The following is a 10,356-nucleotide window of genomic DNA, read 5'->3' on the forward strand; positions in this document are numbered from 1 at the left end:
TCTCCAACCTCAGAAAATGTTTTTTTTTGGGGGGGGGGAAAGGCTGTCCTGCTATCATCGCAAGGGGAGGGTGCCAGAGTGTTGAGAACAGGTGACAAAATCCTTTTCATTTATATCTTTTAGATTGAGAAAATTAATTTTAAAAGAATATATATTTCTCTGAGAAAGTGAGGGCACAGTTGACAGTTGAGATTCCAATTGAGGTGGTTTAAATCACGCTATAGATGCACAAGCACGGATCAGCACCGCTGTGTGTGTGTGTGTGTGTGTGTGTGTGTGTGTGTGCGCGGTCTGTAAGTAGAGAGAAATTAAGATACACGAGTGACTAACAGAATACCATCTCCAATTCACATCTCTTATAAACAACATGCATGACTATATATAACATGACTGATGACTTAACGCTATACAGGACCATTCAGCGCAATACAACGTGACTGTACTAATATCAGATGAGAAGGGGTGCAGATGAGAAGGGGTGCAGATGAAGGGGTGCAGATGAGATGAGAAGGGGTGCAGATGAGATGAGAAGGGGTGCAGATGAGATGAGAAGGGGTGCAGATGAGATGAGAAGGGGTGCAGATGAGATGAGAAGGGGTGCATTTCAGATGAGAAGGGGTGCAGATGAGATGAGAAGGGGTGCAGATGAGATGAGAAGGGGTGTATTTCAGATGAGAAGGGTTGCAGATGAGATGAGAAGGGGTGCAGATGAGAAGGGGTGCAGATGAGATGAGAAGGGGTGCAGATGAGATGAGAAGGGGTGCAGATGAGAAGGGGTGTATTTCAGCACCTGTACTACAAAGCACAGCGCCGTCATCTTCAGTACAAGGCTACAACAAGCACAACGAACTGGAATACCTCTAAACAGTTAAACACAATGTAATACCCATAAAATGATGGACCATACACTTCTACAATTACAGAACATATACACAAAGCACTGGGGGGGACATTATCTTTTACAAATACAGGGTTAAAACGTCCGAAATGATACGACAAACCAAAACAGAGCTGGCCAACTCAGAGTAGCTTACTCGCGGTAGAAAATACTAATTATCGTAACCATAAAATATGACATTATCGTCGCAGACAAACACATGAAAGATATGAAATATGTACTTTATAAATCAACAAGGACACACACGCTGGCCTTTGGCTAACACAATGAAAGCTAACTGGTGGTGGTGGGGGGGCAGAAACACAAGGATGGCTGGAACTTTCTCTCACTTGACTTCTCTGGAGCCAGAGCATGTGAGAAGAGCCAGTCCAATTTGACTGGAGCAAGATTCAGTCCGCCTACTGGCCCGCTCCAACTTCAATGTGACTGGAGGCAAGATTCAGTCCGCCAACTGGCCCGCTCCAACTTCAATGTGACTGGAGCAAGATTCAGTCCGCCTACTGGCCCGCTCCAACTTCAATGTGACTGGAGCAAGATTCAGTCCGCCTACTGGCCCGCTCCAACTTCAATGTGACTGGAGCAAGATTCAGTCCGCCTACTGGCCCGCTCCAACTTCAATGTGACTGGAGCAAGATTCAGTCCGCCTACTGGCCCGCTCCAACTTCAATGTGACTGGAGCAAGATTCAGTCCGCCTACTGGCCCGCTCCAACTTTCATGTGACTGGAGTGTGGAGCAAGATTCAGTCCATCTTCTGGCCCGCTCCAACTTCGCTCCAGTAACGCTGACTTCCCCAGCTCATGGCATGCCCAGCCCAGCATGCATTTGTAGTCTACCTGTGCGCTACTAATAGCCCCCTTGAGTTCGCTAAATATTTTCATAAATAAACTGATTAAAAAAATAATAATAATAAATCACACAGGTGCTAAATCAAGGTGACTTACAAAGATGAGGACCAAGAGAGGGGGTGATGTAGTGTCCACAACTAAAATAACCATTGTTGAATCTGAAAAGACATGTATCTTGAAAGCATGATCGTGTACTTCCTACATCCACATGTTAAAAGAAAGGAACAAGGTGGGAATATAACATATAATATAATAATATAACTGTGTCATCGTAGCAAAGTATTTATAAACTTAAAAATCAGATCTCTTAACAGTTTCGTTCATTTTTCGTTCTATTATCTACCGTAAATTCCGGACTATAAGCCGCAACTTTTTTTCTCAGGCTTTGAACCTCGCGGCTTAAAACAACGACGCGGCTAATATATGGATTTTTCCCGCTTTCAATTTTTTTTCTCTCCAAAAAAACACATTCTGTGACGTGCTCAGTTTTTTGCCGGCATGAAGCTTTCATTAGACCAATGAAATTGCCGAACGGGTTATTAAGGTCAAACAAATTTTGTTTACTGTTTAGATTAAATCGAGCGCTCTCAAACTTCCCATCATTCTGATTACGGTAGTCATTTTGTCACCCTCATTATGGCAAAGACACGGAGAAATGCATATGGTGCAGCTTTCAAGTTGAAGGCGATTGATCTGGCTGTTGGAAAAGGAAATAGAGCTGCTGCACGGGAGCTTGGTCTTAATGAGTCGATGATAAGACGTTCGTTAAAGCCTATTTATTTCTGTTACAAGCCGTGTTTCGTTAAAGCCTATGTAAAGTTCATTTGTTTCAATGTACCGGTAGGCACCTGCGACTTATAGACATGTGCGGCTTATTTATGTTCAAAATAATAAAAAATAAAAAAAATTCGGTGGGTGCGGCTTATATTCAGGTGCGCTCAATAGTCCGGAAATTACAGTATACAATATGGCATAATTGATTTTGGCCCAATTGGCTTGGCATATTCCCACGTTCAAGGAGCTTTCCGTTTCGATTGGGTTATTTTGCCTAAAAACTTTTAGGCCTACTTATAGAAGAATAAGAAAAATAACGCTTCATCTCTGGCCAGGATGTTTAGCATCCCCAAGCGGATCAACAAGTGAGGAGAACGTATTCTCCGTTCTCCAGGCACCATCCCATGAGCCAGAAGACACAGACAAGCCAAACTCCTGTTTATAAAAATGAATTCATTTGTATTTAATTCTAAAAGTAAGTCACAGGCTATATGCGCAATGTATAGATTATTTAATGCGACTAAAATGTTTAAATGCTGAGCACTTTATGCCCACCAGCCTAGTGTGTCACACTCGCAAATGCTTCTCAAATGTATTTCTTTGAAGGCTATAGTCTTGAAATAAATAAAAATAATAGCCAAAAAAAAAAATATATATTTAGAATGTTTATATGCCGTTTAATATTATGTACAATACAGCTCAGCCTTTATTTATTTATATGCTCATCTTTAAGAAAGCATGTTCTCACACCCTTAAAAACTCACGTTATAAACGCTTGAAAATTGCCTCATCTGACTACAGCGTTCCGTCGCCTTGGTAACGTGTTATCAATGAATACACTTGAATGGGGAGTCTGACAGGTAGCCCAGATTACAATGCATGTTAGTAGCCTCATTTTGACAACAAAATTAAAAGTGCCTTTTTTTTTAGAAGGATATCCTGTTAAGAGACTAGCCAGGTAACATGACATGAACGATAAATTGACAACAACAACAAAAAAATGGTACTGCGCAAGGTGGGTCATCTTAGCTAGCCAGCTAGTGCAAAACCATGGCAAGCTTGTCTAGTATTTATGGATATTTTAGTAGCTAGTGACATTAGCAGGACTACTTGCTACAGTGCAGGATTTTTACTATAGATTTCACAATGGGACATTGGCAGCATCATTTGGTGAGTCTCACAACTCGTTGGGTTTGATGGAAGAGGAGTGGACACTTATTAACTCTACATATCTGTAGCTAATGCTTTCAGAACAGACACGTTCAACTGCGGGATCGTCTGAGAACAGCCACACGGACAGCTGATGAAACTGTGGGTTTGCACAACCTTAGAATTTATGTCAGAACTGTCAGAAACCGTCTCGGTGAAGCTCATCTGTGTGCTTGTCGTCACCAAGGTCTCGACCTGACTGCAGTTCTGTGTCTTAACTGATTTCAGTGGGCAAATGCACACCTTCGATGGCCACTGGCACGCTGGAAAAGTGTGCTCTTCACGGATGAATCCCGGTTTCAAACTGTACCAACAAACACAGCTGCATTTTATTGATGGCAATATGAATACCGTGACCAGAATCCTGAGGCCTATTGTCATGACATTCATCCTCCTCCATCACCTCATGTTTCAGCATGATAATACACAGCCCCATGTCGCAAGGATCTGTACACAACTCCAGGAAGCTGAAAATATCCCAGTTCTTCCATGGCCTGCATACTCACCAGACATGTCACCCATTGAGCATGTTTGGGATGCTCTGGATCGACATGTACGACAGTGTGTTCCAGTTCCCACCACTAGGCCGTCATTGTAAATAAGAATTTGTTCTTAACTGACTCGCCAAGTTAAATAGGGTTACGGTTCCCACACACGGCCATATCTTCATGTCACGGCGCTTGTTTGTGGAAAACAGACGGAAGACAGAGTGGACTACTTGTGTTAATAAGCCATGTTCGTCTCCTAACACCTGTCTTCCCTGTGGCTCAGTTGGTAGAGCACGGTGTTTGCAACGCCAGGGTTGTGGGTTCGATTCCCACGGGGGGGGGCCAGTACAAAGAAAAAAAAAAATGCATGAAATGAAATGTATGTATTCACTACTGTAAGTCGCTCTTATCCAGAGCGTCTGCTAAATGACTAGGATGTAAAATATGTAAACGGAAGACTGACACCACAAACGTGTTGTCACGGAGAAATACTGTATTAAAAACGGGTTAAAAACAGTGTATATTTAGCATTTGTGAAATTATTTTGGTTGTGATAATGAAAAAAAAATATATAGCTTTATGGTTTTTAGAGCCTTACCGTAATTAGGAATCGATTCACGTTTAAAAATGAGTATTTGGCTGTTTTTAGCTTCCAAAGCAAATTTGCCTCGAAAGACAACAGGTACGGGTCCTTGGACTAGTATAGAGTAACATCAGGCTCCTTCAGTCCATTATTGGGCTAGCCACATACAGTCTGATTAATTCAGGCTGTAATAACCAATGAATTAATATAGACAGCCTGAAAGTAAATATCGTGTACATGTTCATTACAAGCCATAATGGTTTAATAAAATTACATTTAAAAACGTACTCTATTGGTTGTCTTTGCAGTGTGTCCAACTGCTCGAAACATCTTTGTTAATATCCTCCCCTGACTCCAAATATAACATTTACATTGTTATGGCATGTTTGGTTCAATAGCTATTGATGTGATGATATTCTATATAAAAACTAACTTTAGCAAGGTGACTAACCGAACCATATACAGTACCTCCCTACCAGCTCTCTAAAAAGGTAATGTAAACAATACATTCCTGTGGATATTTTGTGTAAAAATTTCGAGCAGCTGAAGGACAAACAGTACAGACAACTGGTAAGAGTAAATTTGTATGTAATTTTATTTAACATTCTGGCTTGTAAGAAACATTTACATGATTTTGCAGGCATTAGCTTCAGGCTGTATACCAATTTATTGTTTCAATTTTCAAAGTCACGTGTACAAGTACAGTGAAATGCCATTCTTGGAGCTTTAAATCCAATAACAATGTAATACTAAAACTAAATGTGTATTACTACAGCATGATTCATCAGATTACCACACCCAATGAGACATGGGTGAGGTTTGTTTGTATTATACAGGTAGCCTACGGGCGAGAAATGGTGTCGTCGACAACACAAAGCTGATAAAGCATTAAAAGTTAGATAACTCAAAACTGGGTTGTTACTATTTACCACAGCCACAAAGTCAGACTTGGCTATATCGTCAAAATTCCTGAAAACAATTAATTAATTTAAGATAGAATTTGACATACGGTTAGCAGTGTGGTTAAGGTTAGGTTCAAAATGAGATTTTAGTAAGATATATATGTTCAATAATAGGTGGAGTTTAGACATAAGTATGACTTTGTAGATGTGGTAACTAGTGACGACCCTCAAACAAGCTAGCAAGCAAAGAATCTTGTTAGCATGACCTGATGATTGCTAAAAAAAAATATTAAAAAAAAACACTAGCTAGCTAGTTTTCAGAGCTACATTTGACTAATCTTACCTCTCGCATTCTCCTCAGCTGCAACCTTCTGAATATGAGTCAGAGAAAATAAAACATAAGAGGACAACAGAGCGATATTCACAAGAGGGGACTGCATGTTTGTAGCTGTGTTGTCGGCCTTTCTTCCAACAGACTGGAGCACAACACGGTGAAATACACCGGAAGTGATGTTCGTTTCGATAGGGAAAAAAAACGGTTTCCACCCGTTACCATAGCCACAAAATCTAAATGAGCTATTTTTTGTTGTTGTTGTTGTTGTTGAATTTTTGCATTTAAGGTTAGGGTTGGACATAATGCCGTTTGGTTGTTAGGGTTAGGTTTAAAATAACATTTTAATTGTAAAAATGTGTAAAAAAAAAGATATATATATATATATTTAAAAAAAATAGGCGGGTTTATTACTTTGTAGCTGTGTTAACTAGTGACGAACAGGAAAAAGTGAGTTGAAGGAGGGGAGCGGTTCGAACTTCAAAATACAAGTCCTCGTTTCTTCTTTGTACAGTCTACAGTGCCCTACAGAAAGTATTCATACCCCTTGTCTTAGTTCAAAAATGTTTGTGTTATAGTCTAAATTCAAAACGGATTCAATAGATTTTTTTTTCTTCTCAACCATCTACACACAATAACCGACAATGTTATTGTCGGTTATTATGTAGCGAAATGCTTGTGCTTCTAGTTCCGACCATGCAGTAATATCTAATAAGTAATCTAACAATTTCACAACTACCTTATACACACAGTGTAAAGGAATGAATAAGAATATGTACATAAAAATATATAAATGAGTGATGGCCGAACGGCATAGGCAAGATGCAGTAGATGGTATAGAGTACAGTATATACATATGAGATGAGTAATGTAGGGTATGTAAACATTAAAGTGGCATTGTTTAAAGTGGCTAGTGATACATTTATTACATCCAATTTCTAATTGTTAAAGTGGCTAGAGATTTGAGTCAGTATGTTGGCAGCAGCCACTCAATGTTAGTGATGGCTGTTTAACAGTCTGATGGCCTTGTATTTGGTTAAGGTGTATGTAAACTTCTGACTTAGCTAGGTGGGACAACCACATATCATAGGCATAAAAAGTAAATTTTTCCTCAATAAAGTAGCTATCAGTAGAGTCAGAGTTAGAAAGGGGGGGGGTCAAATGCAAGTGCTGGTGAAGGGTGAGGCGGAGGATTATTTAAGATTCTGTTTGAAGAAGTAGGGTTTAAGATGTTTTCAGAAGATGGGCAGGGACTCTGCTGTCCTAGTTTCAAGGGGAAGCTGGTTTCGCCATTGGAGTGCGAGAACAGAGAACAGTTTGGACAGGGCTGAGCGGGAGCTGCCCTCCCGTACGGGTGGGAGAGCTAAGAGACCTGATGTGGCAGAACAGAGTGCTCGGGTTGGGGTGTAGTGTTGGATCATTGCCTGAAGGTAGGGAGGGGCATTTCACAACTCCGAGTCAATACTTTGTTGAAGCACCTTTGTCTTTCTGGGTAAGTCTCTAAGAGCTTTCCACACCTGGATTGTGCAACATTTGCCCATTTATTCTTTTCAAAATCCTTCAATGTGAAATTGGTTGTTGATCATTACTAGACAACCATTTTCAAGTCTTGCCATAGATTTTCAAGTAGGTTTAAGTCAAAACTGTAACTAGGCCACAGGAACATTCAACGTTGTCTTGGTAAGCAACTACAGTGTATATTACAGTGTGTATTTCGCCTTGTGTTTTAGGTTATTGTCCTGCTGAAAGGTGAATTCATCTCCCAGTGTGTATTTGGCCTTGTGTTTTAGGTTATTGTCCTGCTGAAAGGTGAATTCATCTCCCAGTGTGTATTTGGCCTTGTGTTTTAGGTTATTGTCCTGCTGAAAGGTGAATTCATCTCCCAGTGTGTATTTGGCCTTGTGTTTTAGGTTGTTGTCCTGCTGAAAGGTGAATTCATCTCTCAGTGTGTATTTGGCCTTGTGTTTTAGGTTATTGTCCTGCTGAAAGGTGAATTCATCTCCCAGTGTCTGGTGGAAAGCAGACTGAGCCAGGTCTTTTGATAGGCCTGTGCTTAGCTCCATTCCGTTTCTTTTTATCCTGAAAAACTCCTCAGTCCTTAACGATTACAAGCATACTCATAACATGACACAGCCATCACTATGCTTGAAAATATGGAGAGTTGTACTCAGGACAAAAAGGGGAATTGCTTTGCCACATTATTTGCAGTATTACTTCAGTGCCTTGTTGCAAACAGGATGCATGTTTTGGACTATTTTTATTCTGTACAGGCTTCCTTCTTTTCACTCTGTCATTTAGGTTAGTATTGTGGAGTAACTACAATGTTGTTGATCCATCCTCATTTTTCTCCTATCACAGCCATTAAACTCTGTAGCTGTTTTCAAGTCACCATTGGCCTCATGGTGAAATCCTTGAGCGGTTTCCGTCATTGTAAATAAGAACATGTTCTTAACTGACTTGCCTAGTTAAAAAAAATATTTTTTTAAATCTACCAATAGGTGCCCTTTTTTTTGCGAGGCATTGGAAAACCTTCGTCTTTGTGTTTTTTAAGCACATTTTTACTCATGAACGTATTTAACAATAAGCAATAAAAAAGGGGTTAATTAATAATCAATAATAACTTATTGACTCCAGACATTTCATCTTTTCATTTTTTTTTACAATCATTTTTAAACTTAAAAAAAAAAAAAAAAAATATGATTCCACTTTGATATTCTGCGGTATTGTGTGTAGGCCAGTGACAAAGAAATCTGTATTTAATCCATTTTAAATTCAGGCTGTAACACAACTAAATGTGGAAAAAGCCAAGGGGTGTGAATCATTTCTAAAGGCACTGTATCTTACTGAAGAGCTCAGTGACTTTCAACGTGGCACCGTCATAGGATGCCACCTTTCCAACAAGTCAGTTCATCAAATTTATGCCCTGCTAGAGCTGCCCCGATCGACTGCATTATTATTATTATTATTATTATTATTATTATTATTGTTATTGTGAAGTGGAAATGTCTAGGAGCAACAACGGCTCAGCCACGACGTGGTAGGCCACACAAGCTCACAGAACGGGACTGAGTGCTGAAGTTCGTAGCACGTAAAAATTGTCTGTCCTCCGTTTCCACACTCACTACAGAGTTCCAAAGTGCCTCTGGAAGCAACGTCAGCACAAGAACTGTTTGTCGGGAGCTTCATGAAATGTGTTTCCATGGCCGAGCAGCCGCACACAAGCCTAAGATCACCATGCGCAATGCCAAGTGTCTGCTGGAGTGGTGTAAAGCTCACCGCCATTGGACTCTCTGAATCACACTTCAACATCTGTCAGTCCGATGGACAAATCTGGGTTTGGCAGATGACAGGAGAACGCTACCTGTCCCAATGCATAGTGCCAATGTAACAGTATAGCTTCCGTCCCTCTCCTCGCCCCAACCTGGGCTCGAACCAGGGACCCTCTGCGCACATCAACAACTGACACCACCATGAAGCATCGTTACCCATCGCGCCACAAAAGCCACGGCCCTTGCAGCGCAAGGGGAACAACTACTTAAGGTCGCAGAGCGAGTGACATCACCAATTGAAATTCTATTAGCGCGCACCACCGCTAACTAACTAGTCATTTCACATCGGTTACACCAACTGTAAAGTTTGGTGGAGGAGGAATAATGGGTCGGGGGTGTTTTTTGTGTTTTCTTTTTTTTAACCTTTATTTAACTAGGCAAACCAAACCCGGACGACGCTGGGCCAATTGTGTGCCGCCCTATGGGACTCCCAATCACGGCCGGTTGTGATACAGCCTGTGTATCATGGTTCGGGCTAGTCCTCTTAGTTCCAGTGAAGGGAAATCTTAACGCTACAGCATACAATGACATTGTAGATGATTCTGTGCTTCCAACTTTGTGGCAACAGTTTTGGGAAGGACCTTTCCTGTTTCAGCATGACAATGCCCCCATGAACAAAGCAAGGTCCATACAGAAATGGTTTGTCGAGATCAGTGTGGAAGAACTTGACTGGCCTGCACAGAGCCCTGGCTTCAACCCTATTGAACACCTTTGGGATGAATTGGAACGCCGACTGCGAGCCAGGCCTAATCGCCCAACATCAGTAACCGACCTCACTAATGCTCTTGTGGCTGAATGGAAGCAAGTCCTCGCAACAATGTTCCAAAATCTAGTGGAAAGCCTTCCCAGAAGAGTGGAGGCTGTTATAGCAGCAAAGGGGGGAACAACTCCACATTAATGCCCATGATTTTAGAATGAGATGTTCGACGACAAGGCCTATCAGGGAGTACTTGAGAAGACACATGAGACCATAGACCTTCTATTTAAATGCACAAG

General features: G+C 41.0%; 1 protein-coding gene across 1 annotated transcript in view; it reads right to left on the reverse strand.

The window, feature by feature from the left end:
* The window catches only part of txndc12 (thioredoxin domain containing 12 (endoplasmic reticulum)), a 15,961-nt gene extending 9,773 nt beyond the window's left edge, over positions 1-6,188 (reverse strand). The window contains 1 exon segment of the mRNA NM_001146379.1: positions 6,044-6,188. Coding sequence (NP_001139851.1) covers positions 6,044-6,140 — 97 coding nt within the window. The 5' untranslated portion in view covers positions 6,141-6,188.
* Between the last annotated feature and the right edge of the window lie 4,168 nt (positions 6,189-10,356).

The sequence above is a fragment of the Salmo salar genome, chromosome ssa03 (genome assembly GCF_905237065.1).
Source record: "Salmo salar chromosome ssa03, Ssal_v3.1, whole genome shotgun sequence".
NCBI lineage: Eukaryota > Metazoa > Chordata > Actinopteri > Salmoniformes > Salmonidae > Salmo > Salmo salar.